Raw genomic sequence first — 21,480 nt, forward strand, 5'->3', positions numbered from 1 at the left:
CACACTCCGTCACCTGTTCGTGTACACTGAGGGGAATCGAAGCCAGGTCCCTGGCGCTGTGAAGCAACAGTGCTAACCACTGTGCTATCTTGTGAGGCAGGAAGACTGACAAAATGATGCAGGAACATGTCGAAGAGGTCATCGCGACACTTTCCTGTTGCCTTTCCATTCTGTCAACTGCAGGAAATTTGGCAGATTGGTCCCCTGCTGGGAGCATAATGGAGGCACTTAAGTGAACAATTGAGATCCACTTCCTGTCTTTGCTGGCATTTGGTCCATGTTGGGACTGATGGAAGGATCAGAGCTCATGGTGGGTGCCCATAAGTTGCATGGAGAGACCGCTCAGTAAAACCTTGCACCCTCCCAGGGGGCTGTAAGGAGTGAGCCCTGTCCTTTTTGGGTACTCCAAGGCCAACAGAGGGGATCTTTGGGTGGTGATGGACACCCCTGTGGAAATGGTTTGCCTGTGCCTCACTATCCACTCTGTGGTTGCCTGGAGCTTCCTGTCTGGCACTAAGATCAACAACCCACTTCCCTCTTTTCGCAGTCATCCCGTCCTTTGAGGCACTCTCCACGTGCAACTACAGCCTCAGCAATGGCCACTGCAAGCGATGGTGATGCTAAGCTATGAGCCCACTAATTGGGCTGGTGGCTCTCGCAGGTAGTAGGCCTTCATACTTAATTGGAATGGTGGCACCAGCAATAAACGCCTAATTGACCAGATCGAGTAAATATTTCCAGCATTTTCTATTTTCATTTCACATTTCTGACATCCACAGTAGTTTGCTTTTATATTATTAGTTCTCCCTGGTATGGTGACGAGCATGGACCCGGGTTCAATTCCCGGCTTGGGTCACTGTCTGTGCGGAGTCTGCACGTTCTCCCTGTGTCTCCATGGGTTTCCTCCGGGTGCTCCGATTTCCTCCCATAAGTCCCGGAAGATGTGCTTGTTAGGTGAATTGGACATTCTGAATTCTTCCTCAGTGTACCCAAACAGGCGCCGGAATGTGGCGACTAGGGGATTTTCACAGTAACTTCATTACAGTGTTAATATAAGCCTACTTGTGAAAAGATTAATAAGGATTATTATTATTCTGTTGCCTAAGAGCCAGTAGAATTCCTTCCATTAACTCTGTTTCTCTCTCCACAGATGCTGCCAGACAGCAAATTTTCACACATTTTCTGTTTTTACAACAGGGTGAACCCCTTCATTCTTCCTCATATAGTGCCATGAATCAGTTTTTTCCGCCTGAGAAGGTAGACAGTTTATGACCTCATCTGAAAGTCAGCCTCTCCAACAAACATACACTCCCTCAATCACTGTAGTGAAGTGGCTGCCAAGATTCTGAGCTAAAGTTTCTGGAGTTGGATTTGAACACAACCATCTGATTCCAAGATGAGTGAGACAAGGCTGATAGGTGCATATTAAACTGTATTTTCACCTTCTGACCATGATTGTACCTATGCCACGGGAGAAAGGTTTAGCTCTGTATACAGTAACTGTGCTATTATGCTATAAACAAGAGAGTCTCTTTTTAGGGAATGTGATGTGATGTTGCATATCTAGCTCATCGGAGCTGGTTCATAATGTCACTACAGATTCCAACACGTTCTTGAAAACTGGTAAATATTTTGCTCATTGGTGAGGTAGGAAAAGAGACAGTTAGGGTCGGAGGGAGTAGGAGGTGAGAGTGTTCATGTCCAAAAACCTTTGAAGGTGACAGGACAAACTGATCATGCCATTAAAAAAGAGATCCTGGACTTCATAAATTGGGGCATTGCATTGGAGAGGAAGAATGCTATACTCAGGCTCTGTAAATCACTGGCAAGGTCTCAGTTTAATATTGTGTCCAGTTCTGCACAAGTACTAGACTCTATGAAGGGTGTAGACAAGAATGATACCTGGAACTCATTATCCAAAAGCTTAGCAGAGACAGAAACCCTCAGCTCATTTCAAAGGGGTCTGAGGGTGGCACTATGGTGCAATGGTTAGCACTAAGGACTCAGGTTCGATCCCGGCCCCAGGTCACTGTCTGTGTGGAGGTTGGGCATTCTCCCCGTGTCTGCATGGGTCTCACTCCCACAATCCAAAGATGTGCAGGTTAGGTGGATTGGCCACGTCAACTGCCCCTTAATTGGAATAAAAAGGAATTGGGCATTTCAAATTTATTTTTTTTATAAGGGGTCTGGATATTCACCTCAAGTCTCATAACCTCCAGTTTTATGGAGGCAGTGCTGGAAAATGGAATTAGGCTGGGTGGCTTGTTTTTCCGCTGGCATCAGCGATGACCAGGGTGGCCTGTGGCCCCTTTTGGTGATGTACATTTTCCCACAATTTCTAAATATCTGAAAAGAAGGAATGTGCAGGTATGTGGGGAGAGGGGTGGGGAGAGGCAGTGCGTGAAATGCTCCTTAGGACTGCCAGCCTGGACAGGGTGGGTTAAATGGCCTTCTTCTGCACAGTAATGATTCTCTGAGGAACTTCAGTTTTTGGAGATGCTGGAGAAACTGAGATGGCTCTTTGAGCAGAGGAGGATTAGAGGGATAGATGATTAGGAGTTTAGATAGACTCAATGCAGACAAACACTTTCCACTTGCAGAAAGATCAATAGCAAACAAAGGCACACAAGATACCATAGAATTCCTGCAGTGCAGAAGGAGGTCATTTGGCCCCTCGAGTCTGCACCAACCCTCTGAAAGAGTACCTTACCGAGGCCCACTCCCCTGGCCTATCCCGTAACTCCCATAGTCTCACCCTAACCTGCATATCTTTGGACACATTAAGGAACAATTTACCATGGCCAATCCACCTAACCTGGACATCTTTGGGCCATATGAGGAAACGAGAGCACCCGGAGGAAACCCATGGAGACATGGGGAGAAAGTGAAAACTTCACAGTCACTCAAGGCCAGACTTGAACCTGTGTCCCTGGCGCTGTGAGGCAGCAGTGCTACCCACTGTGCCACCATGCTGCCCTACTTGGTAAAAGAGCGAGCGATGACATAAGGAGAATGATTTTTGTACAGCAAATTATTCTGAGCTAGAATGAACTGTCTGAATGAGTGGTGGAAGGAAGTGCAGTGATAATTTTCAAAAGGGAATTTGACATATGCTGGAAAAGGAAAACTTAAAACAGGGCATTTTTGAGCACATCTTCTCATCCACACTTTTATTTTTACTCTTTTGGGGAACATTGGTGGATTATCAACCCATTGAGCCATATTATGACAGCTCCTTCCATTGTCAACAAGTCCTGACATTGGACTGGAACCTGGAACTTCTGATCCAGAGGTCGGGATTGCACCACAAGGCCTCCTGGTAGGGCTATGGGGAAGGAGCAATAGAAGTTGGACTAATCAGACAGCTTTTTCAAAGAAGTCAGACAAGACAGGCCTAGGTCTCCTACCCATGGAAGATCCTTGATCAAGAAAATTGAAACTTGTGAGTTAAGAGTAAAACTGAATTGGCATTAACCGTTCATCTTACACTGGTCCAAAAAAACGATTCTTCACTAAATTCTTCCTCATTATCTGAACCGTTTTACATTGAGTTCAGTTGGTACAAATCTTTCACTGCTCCCAGCAATCGACCCAGCCAATGTTAGTGAAACATCTGTCCAGGCACAGCTGCCACTTCCTCTTTTAAAGAAACCACAAGTTGAGGATGAAGCCGTCAGTCTGAGGGAATCTGAGTTCACCCTTGCTTAAACAAGTTTCCACAGAAACCTCTCCTCACTAATGTTTACCCAACACAAGCAACAGCCATGACAGGACTCGGAAACACTTGCCTGCAGAGCACAGATGGACAAACCAGACCCAATGCTGAGCTAAATTTGGGCCAAGTCAGAGGTTTGGACAAGTACTTCAAACAAACAGCCAAACCAATAGCACAGGAACAGGCAGAAAACAGTGATCATACTGTAGTGTAAAACTAAAATGGTACTTTCTGTGAAGAAGCTTAGTAGTTTTCAACTTTTCTCTGTTCTAAAATAATTTTTACTGGGTGGCTAAATTGTCCCTTAATTGGAAAAAAATAATTGGGTATTCTGAATTTTTTTTTACAAGTAATCATTTTGATCAGGACAAATTGTATTCAGGAAGTGGCCAATCATGTTCTTAGGATTCCAAATTGCATTGAATTACTAGGTTGAATTTTATGTTAAGGACAGAGCCTCTGCACCCTCAGTGTAAAGGTCATGTGCAAGCCTGGCTCAATCTACTTGGTTGGCTGTGAGAGCCATTGAAGAACTGTCAGGCCACCAGTGGGCTGCTTGCCTCCATCTGCAACCAAGATGTGCCAGCAAATCAGTCAGCTGATCGCTTGTCTCAGCAGCGCCACCAGGAGCGATGACCACTGCTGGAACTGCAGATCGTTCTCATATGGGGTTGGTTTAGCACACAGGGCCAAATAGCTGACTTTGAAAGCAGACCAAGGCAGGCCAGCAGCACGGTTCAATTCCAGTACCAGCCTCCCCGAACAGGCGCCGGAATCTGGCGACTAGGGGCTTTTCACAGTAACTTCATTGAAGCCTACTTGTGACAATAAGCGATTTTCATTTCATTTAGAGGACATGCAGCAATGAAGCTGGACCTAAAAGGTAACTGCCAGAGCATTTCACCTAGTGTATTGTGTTTGGGGGGGGGGGGGGGGGGGGGGGATCAAGATAGACACAGGGGCCCTAAAATAGGGTCAGATCTCTGCTGGCCCAGCCATTTCATGTATTTATGTATATCTTACATTTCTTTCATGTATGGAACAATCTGTCTCAATAATATTTTTCATTGTAACTCAGTACACATGAAAATAAATCAGATTGGGGCTGACCTTCCCTCACTATGGGGATAATCCCAGTAGTGATGGGCCTCAACTGGCCCACAGCTGCATAAGGTATCCGGCGCCTCCCCCACCACTGGCGAATCGCAGCAGGGATGGGCGGGGGCCAGGTAGGTGTTGGTCACTATTTTACAGAGTCTCCCTGCCTACCAGCACAGCCCCAGGGGGTGGGTGATATAATTCCAGTCAGGATGTGAGGGGCCATAATGTCTGCTTTCGGAGACAAGGTCAGAATCAAATTATTTTTAAATGCGGGCGAGAACCATTTCCAGATCCCAACCTCAGTGGTGTCTGAGGTCCACCCACCAGTGTGATCTTCCTGGAGTGGACAATAGCAAATCCCTCCACGTTTGTTGGCTAATTAAGGATAAAGCGGGCCTGTGGACTCTCCACAGGAAGCTCAGTGACTGGAGATTTAGCAGGCTGATGCCTGCCACTCCAAAATAGAACATAAGAACTAGGAGCAGGAGTAGGCCATCTGGCCCCTCGAGCCTGCTCCGCCATTCAATGAGATCATGGCTGATCTTTTGTGGACTCAGCTCCACTTTCCGGCCCGAACACCATAACCCTTAATCCTTTTATTCTTCAAAAAACTATCTATCTTTATCTCAAAAACATTCAATGAAGGAGCCTCAACTGCTTCACTGGGCAAGGAATTCCATAGATTCACAACCCTTTGGGTGAAGAAGTTGCTCCTAAACTCAGTCCTAAATCTACTTCCCCTTATTTTGAAGCTATGTTCTGCTTTCACCCGCCAGTGGAAACAACCTGCCCGCATCTATCCTATCTATTCCCTTCGTAACTTTATATGTTTCTATAAGATCCCCCCTCATCCTTCTAAATTCCAAAGAGTACAGTCCCAGTCTACTCAACCTCTCCTCATAATCCAACCCCTTCAGCTCTGGGATTAACCTAGTGAGGGTAATGAGGGTAATTAAAAAAATTTAAAAGAATTGTCAGTGATTCCCTGTTCTGCAAATGCCAGGCTGCATGCATCCAGGCACCTGTTGGGCTTCGGCCTCATTTAGGCCCTGTCGACCTTCAGGAAAGTCCTGGCAGTGTCAATGATTTGTCCTCCAAGTGGACACTGAATTGATCCTAACAGGCAACTGGTGAATCATCCAACTACGACATTGGCCATCCCACAGCTATTGTGCCAAGATCTAGGCGATGCAGGGGTCGGGGTAGGAGTTTGTTGTTCTGTAGCTCTCCTCATTTCTATCGCATCACTGGTGGGATTGTGGAATTTATTTTAATGTTGTTCTGTATGTGCGTGTCTGTGTGTGTGTGAGTCAGTGCAAACTTGATGGGTCAGCCGAATGGCCTCTTTTTGCACTGTACGGATTTTATGAACTATGATCTGCTGATAATTGCCAATAATTGATTATTTGTTGCTGGTTGGGGAACCAGCGCTGGTCTGATCCCAACTCCAGCAAGATTGGTCAGAAGCAGTAGATGACCCAACAAGCAAATTTCAGCAACCTTGCTCTTTTGCCTCCAAAGCTGTCTTCACATGCCTGACAGGTTTGTCAGTGGACTCGATGGGCCGAATGGCCTTACTTCCACTCCTATGTCTTATGGTCTTATGCTTCAAGGCAGAGATAGATAAATTCTTGATGTCGCGAGGAATTAAGGGCTACGGGGAGAATGCTGGTAGGTGGAGTTGAAATGCCCATCAGCCATGATTGAATGGCGGAGTGGACTCGATGGGCCGAATGGCCTTACTTCCACTCCTATGTCTTATGGTCTTATGGTCTAAAATACATACAGCAACTAATCTTCAAGACCCCACAAAATCTATATGAAGTGAATGATCAGTTCATATGTTTTTGATGGTTAATGGTGTTGTTGGTTGGGTCAGAATGTTGGCCAGGGCCATGGGGAGAAGTCCACTCTCCTCTTCAAATAGAGCCAAGAAATATTTTGCATTTCTGAAAGGGTTTACTATCTGATCTGAAAGTTTTGGGCTGGAATTTCCACAGGAGAATCTCTCAGGGATGGCCAATAAATGCTGACCTTGACAGTGATGCTCACAGCTCATGAATAAATAAAAAAGTAATGGGTCATCATTGGATAAGCATATGGATGATAATGGCATAGTGTAGGTTAGATGGCCTTTAGTTTTTGGACTTCCCATGTCGGTGCAACATCGAGGGCCGAAGGGCCTGTACTGCGCTGTATCGTTCTATGTTCTATGTTCAGAAACCCTGGAAAAATGGTGCAAACCTTCAGAAGTATGTTCACAGTGATATAACTTGCCCTTAAGCCCAAAGGATCACCTTATCCTCACATGCCTTGGCTAAACTAAGACTCCCTCATTTCACGATGTGCAGGTTCGGTGGATTGACCATGCTAAATTGCCATTTAGGGTGAGGCTACAGGGTGAGAGATTGTGCCGAGGTAAGGAGGTCTTTCGAAGGGTCGGCGCAGATTTGATGGGCCAAATGGCCTTTCTTCACTGTAGGGATTCTATGATCTGATTTGAAACAATGTCAGCGTTCACAATTAGCACTGGCTCCTTCTTTCCTAGTGATAAACTTTGCGGTAATTCTGGGCCCTAATTATCGAGTCAAAACTTATCAATCAAACCTACCAATTTGTCCAGGAGTTTAACTTAACTTCCTAGGGCGGCACGGTGGCACAGTGATTAGCATTGCTGCCTACGGCGCTGAGGACCCGGGTTCGATTCCTGGCCCTGGGTCACTGTCTGTGAGGAGTTTGCACGTTCTCCCTGTGTCTGCGTGGGTTTCACCCCCACAACCCAAAGATGTGCAGGTTAGGTGGATTGGCCACGTTAAAATTGCCCCTTAATTGGAAAAAATGAATTGGATATTCTAAATTTTAAAAAAAAACTTAACTTCCTAGATTTTTAACTGAATTCTAACATTTTACATTTGCTTTTTTCTCTCATTCATAAGATATTTTGATCAATGTTTCCTACTTCTCTCTTGCCAAATGCCATAACATAATTCCCACTGTCTAAACCAGTCTAGTTGGAACAATAAGGGTACATTTCTACAGAGGTTCTCCTTGTTGGTCCATTGAGTGGAAAAGCCATGGGAAAATAGAAAAGTGATCATGGATGAGCAGGAGACTCCTCATCGGTCACAGCTCTATACCCAAAATGTTGCTGGTCAGGATCCCATTGGACCACAGCCACCGATCGGGATGCTTTCTTCTTTAGGAATACTGTAGGATCACCTTGAAGAGGGGCTAAGTGTGTTATCTGAGGAAAGACATGATAATTAAGGGCATCACTTTGCAGGACCCTCCTAATGCCCCAACATACCTCTCAGATTGTCCTCGAGCCCACCCTCACCCCAAAAGGGCAGGGCATCCCCGGGCCTGGTCCCTGGCACGGGCAACCTGGCACCTGAGCAACTTGGCACTGCCAGCCCAGGCACTCTGCCAGCGTGCATTGGTGGCAGTGCCAAGGTGCTAGGCTAGCAGTTCAAGGTCTTGTTAGATCTTGTGAGGCATTCCGAGTATCGCACATTTCGCGAGAGTGGCATAATGAGACCATTTGATTCCACCCGTAGAGTTGTACTCACAGCATAGCTTTGCTGATTCATTGACGTTGATACTAGCCACCAAAATGTCAAGTGAGAAGTTAAAATTGGAAAAATCTGTAACAAGTACCCAGCTCGCCTCACTCAAATGTATCTACCTCCATTTTTAATTTTAGTTCGAGGAAGGTGACAAATCTGTTCTCAGGAGGCAAATGTATTGTTGAAACCTTTTAAAGAAATTGCATTCCTTCATTTTAATAGGATTTCTATTTGAACCCCATGTCACAAGAACATAAGAAATAAGAGTAGGAATGGGTTACGCCATGGAACATGGTTGATCTTCTAGCCATGGTTGATCTTCTAGGTGGGAGGCACCTTGGGGCCTCACGGTAGCATGGTGGTTAGCATCAATGCTTCACAGCTCCAGGGTCCCAGGTTCGATTCCCGGCTGGTTCACTGTCTGTGTGGAGTCTGCACGTCCTCCCCGTGTGTGCGTGGGTTTCCTCCGGGTGCTCCGGTTTCCTCCCACAGTCCAAAGATGTGCGGGTTAGGTGGATTGGCCATGCTAAATTGCCCGTAGTGTAAGGTTAATGGGGGGATTGTTGGGTTACGGGTATACGGGTTACGTGGGTTTAAGTAGGGTGATCATTGCTCGGCACAACATTGAGGGGCGAAGGGCCTGTTCTGTGCTGTACTGTTCTATGTTCTATGTTCTGTCTAAACTCCATCTTCCCACCCTTATTCCTCATGTCCCTTGATTAATGGAGAGACCATGGGCGGGATTCTCCGACCCACCGCCGGGTTCAGGAATCCCCGGGGGGGTGTGGCGTGAATCCCGCCCCGCTGCTACACCACCGGCTGCCGTATTCTCCGGCACCGGATTTCGGGCGGGGACGGGGATCATGCCGCGCCGGTAGGGGGCCTCCCTGGCAATTCTCCAGGCACTGATGGGCCGAGTGGCCGTTGGTTTCTGGCCAGTTCAGCCGGCGTGGATTGGACATAGTCCCACACGCCGGGAGCTGGCTGGCAGGCTTGCTCGTGCGGTCCTCGGTGGGGAGAGGGGGGGGGGGAATTTGGGGGGATCCGGCCCCAGGGGGCCCCCACGGTGGCATGGCCCGCGATAGGGTTCCGCCATGGCCGGCGCGGAGAAGACACCCCTCTGCGCATGCGCTAGAATATGCCAGACAGTCTGTGCATGTGCAGAACCACGGCAGCAGCTCTGCGCATGCGCTAACTTGCGCCGTCCTTTTGGCGCGCCAACCCTTCCAGCGCCGGCCTAGCCCCTGGGAGTGCACAGGATTCCGCAGATATACAATGTTTTGAGAGGAGAAATTTCTCCTCATCTCAGAATGACCTGTGTTCTAGATTCCCAGCCAAGGAAAACAACCTCCAGTCTCAACACTATCAAACTCCTTTAGAACCTTGTGGGGTCTATTCTCCGAGCCCCGCGCCAGGCCAGAGAATCGCCGCAACCGCGCCACCCCGACGCCGGCGCGCGATTCTCCGGGTTGTGGAGAATTGGCGCCATTTGCACCGGCGCGTTTGGCACGGTGCTGGCCAGATGGACGGGCTGAGCGGATCCGACAGAGTCCCACTGGCACCGTTCACCCCTGGCCGCTGCCGGCGGGAACTCTGCGCGAACAGTCGGGGGTTGGGGGGGCTTCTTCAACCGGGGGGTGCTCCGATGGGGTCTGGCCCGCGATCGGAGCCCACTGATCGGCGGGCCGGCCTCTTCCCCCCCCGGGCCTACTTTCTGGCATGTCCGGCCCCTGAACACCAACGCCATGTTGAGTCGGGGCCGACCGCTAAAGAAGTCCCCAGCGCATGCGCAAGTTGGCGCGACCCAACTGCGCATGTGCGGGTTGGCGCGGCGCCCATTTGGCGCTGGGAAAGAAGGTTGGAGTGGTGTGAACCGCGAAACTCCGTGCTGGCCCCCTGTGGGGGCCAAAATCGGTTGTACCTGGGGCCGGTTTGCGCCGTTGTGAAATGCGACGGCATTCACGACGGCGCAAACACTTGGGCTCCATATTGGAGAATCGCCCCCTGTATATTTGCAGAAAATTCAGCAATTTTCTCCCTCTCAGCACCCGATGGGTGCACCAACACCACATGGACTGCAACAGTTCAAGAAGTGAGTTCACCGCCTTCTCATGGATAATTAGGGATGTGCAAAAATACTAGTCCAAACAGCAACATTCCCATTCCACACCTGGAGAACTGAGAAAATGTGGGCTCCATACTTAAGGGAGGATATACTTGCTTTGGAGGTGGTACAGAAAAGGTTCAATAGATTGGTTCCTGGAATTTGAGGGCTGTCCTATGATGCATGGCAGAGTAAATTGAGAACATTTTTGTGGTGAATGTAATATGGTAATTCACACTGTATCTTTGTAAGCGCAGTAGCGTTATCCGACCACTAGGGGGAGTTGCTCTGGGAATGCTCAGGAGCTTGTACAGGGCTCCACCCTTGGCTCCGCCCACGACTCCTCCCCCTTGTGCTGCTGTATAAATACCCTTGTCCAGAGTCAGCCTGCAGTTCACCGAGAGTTCATCAACGGGTAACAGGCTGGCTCTGTAGTAAGTAGATTAAAGCCTATATTCATATCGGAAAACACGTGTCTGGTGAATTGATGGTTCCATCAATTATTCACACTGGAATTTTGAAGAATGAGAAGCAATCTGATTGAAATATGAAATGAAATGAAAATCGCCTACTCATGACAATAAGCCAAAACAATGGGTTTCGGATAAAACTCTCCACTGGTTGGAGTCACACCTCGCACAAACAAATTACTTGTGATTGTTTGAGGTTAATCATCTCAGTCCCAAGACATTGCTGTCGGATTTTCTCTGGGTAGAGTATCGGAGTTTTATCCGAATCCCATTGTTTTCAATTTCACAAGGGGTCCTTGATGTCATGTAAACATAGATACACAGAAGATAGGAGCAGGAGGAGGCCTTTTGGCCCTTTGAGCCTGCTCCGCCATTCATCATGATCATGGCTGATCATCCAACCACATTCAGCTGCTTCATCAATGACCTGCCCTCCATCATTAGTTCAGAAGTACAGATGTTCTCAGAGGAAAGCACTTAGTTCCTTTTTATGTGGCGAGGAGCTGCCAATCATAGCAAGAGTGTTTGTAGACATTGCAATTAGCATCCAGCAGGGTAATTGAGATGTATTCAAGTGTGAAGGAAAATATAAATAAACAAACCCCTAAGCAGTTCAATCTGGACCAATAAAACTGTCAATCACTGGCTAGTGAAATGCATTGTTCTCTGAAACTGAATGGAAGATTTGTATTTCAACCGCTGTCAAGGGATTTGCAGCCCTTTGAAATGTACTTGGATTTAGAGGAAGCCTCTGACACTTGTAACAGCTGCTGCTTTAAACACTTTTGTCTGAGGCAGCAGATGTTAGGGAAGGATAAGTGAAAAGGCAGTGATTTTTAATTCTACTGCCTGGACTGCTCTTCAGCTTTCAGACAGAGGTGACGGATCAGGGTCTCTGATGGAGATCTCTGTTGGGAGTCCCGAATGGTGGAATCTCTGATGGGGGTCTTTGGTGGTGGGGGGGAGGGTTCGAGTCACCCGCATGCGGCATGCGGTGGGGGTGGGTGACCCGTTATTCCTGTGGTGTGGGAGACGATACCCCTACTAGTCAGCAGGGGGTAGGAATTGCAATGTGGGAGGGGAGGGGGGCTTCTGATGCATTGGGGGGGGGGGGGTTGTCTCAGTTATGCTTTGACCCCCTTGATCCACCTCAGGGTCCACCACGTCAAGGCCACGCTTGCCAAAACTTGCACCAAAACCCATCCGGTGGATTTCCCGCTGTGGGAAATAGTGCTTAACTGGGGGGTGCTACCTCCTTGGAGGAAATTAGGAATGGGTAATAAATTTTGGCCTTGCCAGCGCTGCCCACATCCCATTGGTAATTTTTTTTTAAAGATGTGAAACTACCATGTACCAAGTGCCTTTACAATATTACCCAATTCAACAAGCTGACCTATAACTGCACTTCCACCCCCTCAATCTCCATTCAACTTCCCTCCATCATCAATGTCCAATCTTCACTGACCATACTGCCCCAATCTTTCCATCACAACTCAATCACTGTCCCAATCTCCAACCCCAGATTGAACCCTCTCTAAGCTCACTTCACACTTTTACCTCCTACAATCACGCCGCCTTCTGACCTTGTTTCCCCCCAACCCCAACTATACCATATGAAGACCCCATCCCAGGAATCTCTTCAAAACCTACTGATCCTGGATTGCAGCCTATTCTGGGGCATTTCTCACCCACTAGTTAGCTGAGACTGTCAATGAAGCTGGTTCCTAGGTGGGGAATCTATTTGAAAACCACGCCTGCACATGGACATCTGGGTTTCAAAACCTTGTTCTCTAAATCACTACTCGGGTAAATATTGAAGCCATTATATTCTTTTCATAAATATTCCAATCTGAATAATTAATATCCAGGCTAGTAAAGTAAAACATTAGACTTTGACCCTTTAGGAGTTTTAAGATGCATAGCAACAACTGTTTCACAAATTTGAGACAAATGACAGTCATTAAAATATAAAACATAAAATTTTTAGCATTTAATGCAGTTAAAAAAAATCTCTATGTCACTTACTATAAACTTGTTCAACCCTGTCCCTCCGGCATTCCCAATGAAAATTCCTGAACTTGGCTCAAAAAATAATGCCTGTCGTGATCGTGTGAAGGTACTCTGATGATACTCATCGCAGTCCAAGTACAAGGTGACAAGCTCGTCCTCAATGGATAAGGCAAACCGGGTCCATTTGTTAGTCATGGGCGGCACTTCAAATGAGGCAACCTCATGGGAGGTTTGAGAACCCGATTCTGTGTAAAAGAGCACGATCCGTTGGCTGTCGTTCCAAACTGCAGTCAGCTTCACTCCCAAATAAATAATATTCTGGTAGGAATTTGTAATCGCAAACAACACTCCGCCATCTCCATTAGCTGGCTTGATGGTCACGAGGATAGCAAAGTCTCTGTAGAAAGATTGAGGTATCATGGTCTTAGTCAGTCGACCAATGTTTGCCCCTGGCCCAAAGCTGTACGCAGGAAAGCCTTCATATCCTGTGATGAATGCAACCGATGGTGGTAGCGGGACTCCAATAAGGCCTGTTAGGTCAATGTGATCATTGGATCGTCTCTCTGCAATACAAGAACAAAAAGGAAATTGGTTTCCTGTCACTGTTAATCAATATGAATTCATTTCCATGGGTATATTTTGTTAAATATGCACCATAGTGGATTTCCTGATCAAGTGTTTGTAACTATGGCAGAAACTCCCACCGGTTACACCGCTCGTCATCTGCTGAGATTACAGGGACCCGAGTCTGTGCGGAGTCTGTGCGTTTTCCCCGTGTCTGCATGGGTTTCTTCCGGGTGCTCCGCTTCCCTCCCACAGTCCAAAGACGTGCAGGTTAGGTGGATTGGACATGCTAAATTGCCCTTGGTGTCCAAAAGAAAGCTTAGGTAGGGTTACTAGGAAACGGGGTTAGGGTAGAGGCATGGACTTAAGTAGAGTTAAGTAGAGACTCAAGGGCCGGTGCAGACTCGATGAGCCGAATGGCCTCCTTCTGCACTATAACGTCTATGATTCTATGAGTAGGAGAATTTCTGGACACTGATTGCCTGTTATCTGCTCTGTAACGGTAGCACTGATAGCGTGGGTTTTACCAAGCTGCTTACATGCACAAACTGCAGTGTGTTTGACCACTAGAAACAGGGCAGTATTTAATACAGATTACAGGAGCCTTGCTCGTGGGCTGGATAACAGCGGGCCTCTCCTCCATTCTGATGCCCAGTCCCTCGATCAGATACTAAGTAAATGATAATGAGCACACTCCCCACTCCACGAAGGAACTGGCAGACAACCCAGGCAGATATGCTTTTTGGGCTCCCTGCATGGCAAGTAATACCACCGGTGGCAGGATGAGTGAGGCCTTTAAGTGTTAACAGCCTCACTCAGTGGCGAGGTGGGAAGGCGGGAAGCCTTTCCACCAATGGATATAATTGGGCGGAGGTGGGAAAGCGGTGAGATCCTCACCCGTTACCTCAATTAATTAACTATCCCCCTCCCCCCACAAACAAACCCACCTCAACAACCCACCCACAAGTTGATGAGGCACTTCTAATAAACATGCACCATTTATGGACAGGGAGGGTGAATGTCCAGACAATGAGTAACCATTATTGGAAAGACAGGTATGTTGGCACCATGGTTCCCATGGCTTGATTTGAAGATGGCGCTGTGAGTTAATTCATAAATACGCTTAAAGGTTTGTAAATTTCTATGTGGTGGCAGATTTTTTGTTTGAATATGATTGTTGGAACTGAGACAATCTGAAATGCTTGCAGCACACTTCTTGGGCTGGATTCTCCGTTCCTGAGACTATGAGTTGACACCGGGGCAGGATTCGTGGACTTTCATGACAGCAAAACTGGCGCCGCACATGGGTCGATTCAGCAAATGTGGAAGGGCTAGCACTGGCACCACGTGGAACACAATCAATTCCAATGAAAATGGTGCAGGTCTGTGATTGACACTTAGGAGGTTGACAAGCTACAGCCGCATACACACATTACACTCCCCATACACACTCATCCCAACCAACAAGTTGACACTGGTTGTTTTAAAGCGGGCCCATACAGGTGATGGGTCAGCTGGTGCAAGGGGGCACCTGAGAGGTGGCCTGGCGAGGGGGGGCGGTGGGTGGTGAGACACTTATATGACCCATGGCCCTAGGTTCCCAGTGGGCTGCCAACAGCATGCACAGCTGCATGGCTGCATTTCCAGCCGTGGCAATGGTATTCCATACTCGTCCACCCCGACTCTACAGCCCACCTCCTAGACGCCCCCGCTCCACCCCGTGGCCCTGGCAGAACCACCCCCCACCCCCACCCCCCGGCCAGTGGCACAACTGTCGGCAAACTATGGCGATATTGGACACTTTCCGTACTCCCTCTCTCCCCCTCAGCAGCCACAACATCGGTTTCACGATTTTCAAAAGCAGAAGTGAACCATACCGCTGGGAATTCGGCCCATCAGAGGCGGAGAATCGCGGAGGCCCCGAAGAATACCGGGTCAGGCTTGCTAATGACTTGCAAATAGTGTTTACTGTATTTGCGTTCCAAACCGCATTTACGCTGCTATCGAGGTGACAGCGAGTTACGATTTGGCATCAAATCAGCACCCCACCCTGTGATTTTGGTGTTGGAACCTATTCTCCGCCCAATGGTGTTTCCCGATTTCGGTGTCAGCCAATGGAGAATTCCGCCCCTTGCCCCTTTGGAGCTGGTTGCCGCATCGTACAATTGCAATGAGAAACACAGAAAACAAAGACTGGTGAAAGTTCTAGATGGCATTTGTTATTTGTGATGCAAAGGCCCATTTTCATTGAGTACAATGTCATCGCCATTTTTGTTTCCTTTAGGGGAATCAATTCAAAATTTATCTGAAGATTTGTGCTCACTCGATGGAACACACAGAAGAAGCAGGCAATATTGATTAATGCAAATGAAAATGAGATACATTTTCTTCAGGAAATAATATTTTGGGATACACTATATGAATAATTTGAGGGGGCGGCACGTGGCGCAGTGGTTAGCACTGGGACTACGGCGCTGAGGACCCGGGTTCGAATCCCAGCCGTGAGTCCATATTGAGTTCGCACAGTCTCCCTGTGTCTGCATGGGTTTCACCCCCACAACCCAAAGAAGTGCAAGTTAGGTGGATTGGCCATGCTAAATTGGAAAAAAATAATTGGGTACTTTAAATTTTTTTTTAAATTAGCCATTTGAGACTTATAGTAAGTTTAGCCTACCTGGGAGGAACATTTGACTTTGGACCTAAGTTTCACAAAGTCGGATTTTTCTTGAGCTATATCTCCACGTGTTCTAAATGGGTTGATAGAGATTATTTTATTATGTGGCTACCAAACTAACAAAAGGCAAACTCGATGGATCTTGGCATTCCTTTGTTGATTTTTAAGACTGTTTGCCTCCACTGATCTTGTTCAATTCCAGAGCAGGATGGTCATTATAAGACCAAAGGATGCTCTTCAGCTGCAAGTCAATACCATCTCTGGCCAACACTGGTTTGGGGTCCAGAAAAGGGAACTGTGAATTCATGTTGGGGAAGATGTTTTTCCTCCCCAGAGGAACTTGTACTCCATTCTTTGCAATTTTTCCCTCGCCAGCTCAACTCATCAGCTGAAGAAGACCCTCACAGGTCAATTTGAGTTTCATGTATGGTCCTGAGATTCAAATCTGATGCCTTTGAGTCCAAAGACCTATCAGTATTACAGCAGCCAATCAGAAGGAGTGATAAACAGCACGGCCTGAAGCTTGGAAAGTACGAGGCAGTGTGCGGTCTTCCACACCCATAAGCTAAGAGGGTCAGGAGAAACACATAACAGGAGGACATTCCTTAAAACTGAGGAAAGAGCAATTGAACCCAACATCATTCCCAGGCCTTGTAGACAAGATCCTCTCTGTCCATGGGTACCACTGAACCACATGAGCTAGATTCAAAGTGTTTGGCCCAATCCCTTAGCGTACGTGAATTTTCTCACCATACTGTGGAATGAAACTTTACAATGGATTTAGTTATATATAAATACGCCTGATACACAGTGTATCACACCTCAAATTCAGTCAAAACGGGCACGATTCAACCGGGAAAAATCTATGTCCAGCTGTGGCCGCATTTAGTGGGGTGTTTTTGCGGTGCTATTCAATAATAATAATCTTTTATTGTCACAAGTATGAAGTTACTGTGAAAAGCCCCTAGTCGCCACATTCTGGCACCTGTTCGGATAAATTGGTACGGGAATTCAACCCGTGCTGCTGGCCTTATTCTGCATTAAAAACAAGCTGTCTAGCCCACTGAGCGAAACCAGCAGCTGGCACTTAGCGAACTGTAGCCACCTGGGTTGGCCACTTCCCGACTTTAAAATGGAGATTCGCTAAGAATGCAGGGAAATTCAGCCAAGGACAGAAAAACAAGCAGGTGCAAAGTTTCCTGTATATTAGGACTTGCAGAACCCAGACTCGAAACCCAATACCATCTGCATAGTAATGAGCGACCCCCGGGAACAATTAGTAACATCAAGAGTAATCAAGACCAAACCAGACTCCTCGGCGCCAGCGGGAGCCAAGACAAAGGAAGGCCAACGGACACTTAGGAACCACCCAGCGATCAGGGGACAGCTCCAGTATTGGAGAAATCGATCCAAGTGATCAGAACTCAGTCCAATCACTTGGAACCAGGTACGGGGTCCGCCCAAAAGGGCACGAAGCCCCTGGGGACTATAAAGTAGAGTCCCCAAGTTCAATTTGTTCTTCTTGGCAGCTCTCAAAGAACTCTTGACCGTGACTCTCAACTCGGAGAGACTTGCCTAGCAGCTGCACCAACCAAGTAAGTGTCAAGTCAACGCACGCTACGAGATAGACGCTCCTAACCATTAGTCCATACCAGCTGGAGGCCTGCAGACTCAGGATCGAACGAGAGGCCAATTGTTCCCCTGACCTAGGGGGTCCCTTTTCCAAAGCTAAGTATTGGCCTGTTAGTGTTAGAAATAGCCTAGTGAGTAGTATTTTATGCATGAGTAGCGATTGATTGTGTATATAATAAATGTGTTTTCATTTGAACCTTACTAACTGGTGTATTGAGTTATTGATCAGCACTTGAACTTGAACCTCGTGGTGGTATCATAAAGATACCTGCCGACTCTAGAGCGAAGGTTATAAAACAGAGCAATTAAGTGTAAAGCACACTTAGCAAAACGAGCAACAGAACCCAGCAGGAAAGGCTCCTCGCATATTGGGGCACCATTTTGGAAGGCAGGCCCGAATATTGTCCCCACTCCCCCCTTCAACCCTCCACCACCCCCTCCCTCCATTTTCGACCCCAACCCCACAACCTCGGGGAGGCCCATGGGAACATCTCCTCACACCCCCTCCCTCTGGCAGGATGGCACTGCCAGGATGCCCCTGCCAAAGTGCCAGGTGTTAAACGAATGGATGCTGTGGTATGAAGAGACAAAAGTCCAGCTCCTTTTCACAAACACCTTTATTTCACTTTAACAGACTCTGCACGAAACTCAATCATCACATCACAAGATCCAGAGTCCACCTGAAGCCCCTTTACATATCAGTGTCAATCATTGAACACTTAACATAAATGAGACAACTAATTGCAATGTCTCTTAACCCATTACTTAACAGTCTCCCCTTCCTTGGAGAAAAAAAACAATTAGGTGAAAACAACATTTCAAGAAACTAAAATTTCAAGAAACTAAAACACACACCTGATTCCCCTTTTTTTTTTAAGTAGAAGAAAAAAAAAACATTCACAGAAACAGGCGCCCTTCATTCACAATATCTAAAAGTTTCTGTGAACTGGCCCCTCTTTTCGTGAACCGAGTCTGACAGTCGATAGCTACTGTCAACCCATTTAATTTTTGTTATTTCCCCTCTGTCCAACATCTGCTTTAAACTTGCAATGTCTATCCGTATCCTTTTTTCATTGACACTTTTTGTAGAGTGCACATTTTCCCACAGGGATTTATTGTCAATCTGACAGTCAATAGGTATATTACCCAAATCCCCTAATCCCAAAAGTTCTGTCAATATCTGACTTATATAAAAGGCCATATCCACCGCTTCCACTAAGCTTAACGTCTCAGCAGCCAAAGTGCTTTTGACCATTCTCCTTATTTTCTTTGTTTCCCACACAAGAGGGCAACATTTACCATTGTTCCCCAAAAGGAAAATTATAAAACCTCCTGCGCTTGAAACTCCATCACATAAATTTGCATAGGATGCATCACTATAAACTATGAGTTTCAAATGCCTAGGATCACCTAAAACAGGGAACTTCAAAACACACTCCTGCATTTTTAGTTTGGCCAACACTTTATTTGTTCTTATTATGTCTTCCACTTTGGGATCATTCATCTTTGTACTCCACTCTAAAACATCAAAACTCACGTCCGGTCTAGTCTGTCTTCCTGACCAGTTCAGTTGCCCAATTAAACTTCGCAGTTGCTCTTTTTCTATCTCCAAAACCATTGCGTCTTTTTGTGAAACACGGCCACGACTAATTGCTATTGGGCTGATGCTTTCCAAGTAAGATTGCTGACGTAAAGTTGTCCCTAACTGAGTCTGTCCGATTTCCAGTCCAATATATTTAAATGCACCTGAAGCCTGACTTCCAACCCTGAATTCTTTCCTCAAACCAGAGATTGCAATGGCTTCAAAATCACTAGTCCCACCCCACAAAAAATCATCAACATACATCATGAAGATGCCAGCAAGATTTCATTTATAGTGCCAGTAAAACATTGCAGGATCTGCCTTCAACTGGCAACAGCCTAACTTTAACAAGACTGACCTTACCGAAAAGTACCACACTCTAGATGCATCATTTAATCCATATACACATTTGTTCAACTTACACAGTACCCCTTCTGTGTTAGCTGCTTCTTTAGGAGGACGGAGAAAAATGTCTCTCTGGAGCTGATGCCCCTGCAAAAAGGCAGCTTTTATATCTATAGATTTGCATTCCCATGCCTTTGTGGCTAATAGAGCCAAGAAGATCTTTAAAATAACCTTTCCTGCTGTAGGTGAATCTACCCTTAAGTCCTGATCGTGTAAGTTTTCTTCAAATCCCCTTGCCACATGCCTAGCCTTTGCCTTATAAGTTCCATCTGGAAGAACCTTTTCTGTACAAATCCATCTGTGGGATAGAGCTTTTTGTCCCCTATCCGGTACTTCCGTGTATACCCCAAATTCACTCCAACTATGCAATTCTTGCTGTTTAGCACCGTTGATAACTTTTTCATCTAATTTATTTGAAGCCACCAAAATATCACGTGCACGTGGGCTTCTACTTCTATTAGTATTTGTAGTCTTACTCCTGTTCCGAGATCTTGATAAACTACGTCCCCTTTCCTGCCTGGTATCTCGTTCTGTACTGCTACTGCTTGATCTTTCTCTTCTGTAGCGGGATGTCCTTTCAATAGTTCGACCTTTTCCTGCGAACCTGTTCACTATCCGATGTACTATCTGAACTGGCACTGCGTTTCTGTGCCCTCCATTTTTGAACTTCGTTTTCCCAATCCATTGTCTTAACTTCCTCCCCTAAATGCTGTACATTCAACCAATGTTTATACTTTCCAGTGGCCTTCCCTGCTCTACTAATAACAGTTGCATCCTTCCATTAACTCGACCCTTCAGGCAAGTATGTCACTTTTGTACCAACCTTTGGCAGTTGCCCTTTCTGAAAAATGGCCTGATCTAATTTATCAGAAGTGTCGTGTTCCTCTACAGAAACCCTGTCTATATCAGTTAACTGGTCCTCATAGTTCTGTAACACATGCGTACCAGATGACTCTGGTTCCTCGTCATGTCTGTCTGCTCTGTCTAAATTTGAAAATTTGTAATCGGTACCCATTATCCTTGATGAATGTACCCTAATAGTTTGATTACCATGTTGCAAAATAAATGTTTTGCCATCTATGCCTATGATCTTCCCTGGGCCTTTCCATTCATTAGAATTGTCTCTCTTATGGTATACCATTTCTCCTTGCTGAAAAACGGCATCTGATGGCCGATCATTATGTCTTAAAGCTCTGCGAGTTCTTTCAGAGACTTCTGCTTCCAAAAAAGCTTTTCTACTGCTATGTAACGCGTTTAAATGTTCAGCAAAACCTGAGCTAATTGTAGTCCCTTCCCAAGCTGGAGGCTGGTCATCCAAAATGGAAGGAATTTTGGGATTTCAACCAAACACTAATTGATAAGGACTATAACCCCCAACCATCTGCAATGAATTCTTTGCACGTACCGCCCATGCTAAAGATGAATTTAGCGTGCAGTTTGGTCGATCTCCCAAAGTTTTCCGAAGCATGTCATCGATAACAGCATGATTTCTTTCGCAGACTCCATTACTAAACGGGCTTTCTTCAGCCGTGTTCATAACTCTGATATTCATGTTTTCACACATATCCCTAAACTCATCATTTGCAAATTCTCCCCCCTTGTCCGTCAAGAATTTTGCTGGTGGACCCATTCCTGTCCCGATCCATTTTTCCACAAC

General features: G+C 46.5%; 1 protein-coding gene across 6 annotated transcripts in view; it reads right to left on the bottom strand.

Annotated features, from left to right (window-relative positions):
- LOC119972690 (collagen alpha-1(XV) chain-like) overlaps positions 1 to 21,480 on the bottom strand; it is a 521,348-nt gene that overhangs the window by 347,675 nt on the left and 152,193 nt on the right. For all 6 annotated transcript variants that reach the window (XM_038809807.1, XM_038809806.1, XM_038809803.1 and 3 more), the window contains one exon: positions 12,982 to 13,529. In XM_038809807.1, coding sequence (XP_038665735.1) covers positions 12,982 to 13,529 — 548 coding nt within the window. The remainder of the gene's footprint in view (positions 1 to 12,981; positions 13,530 to 21,480) is intronic.

Source organism: Scyliorhinus canicula, chromosome 10 (genome assembly GCF_902713615.1).
Source record: "Scyliorhinus canicula chromosome 10, sScyCan1.1, whole genome shotgun sequence".
Taxonomy (NCBI): Eukaryota; Metazoa; Chordata; class Chondrichthyes; order Carcharhiniformes; family Scyliorhinidae; genus Scyliorhinus; species Scyliorhinus canicula.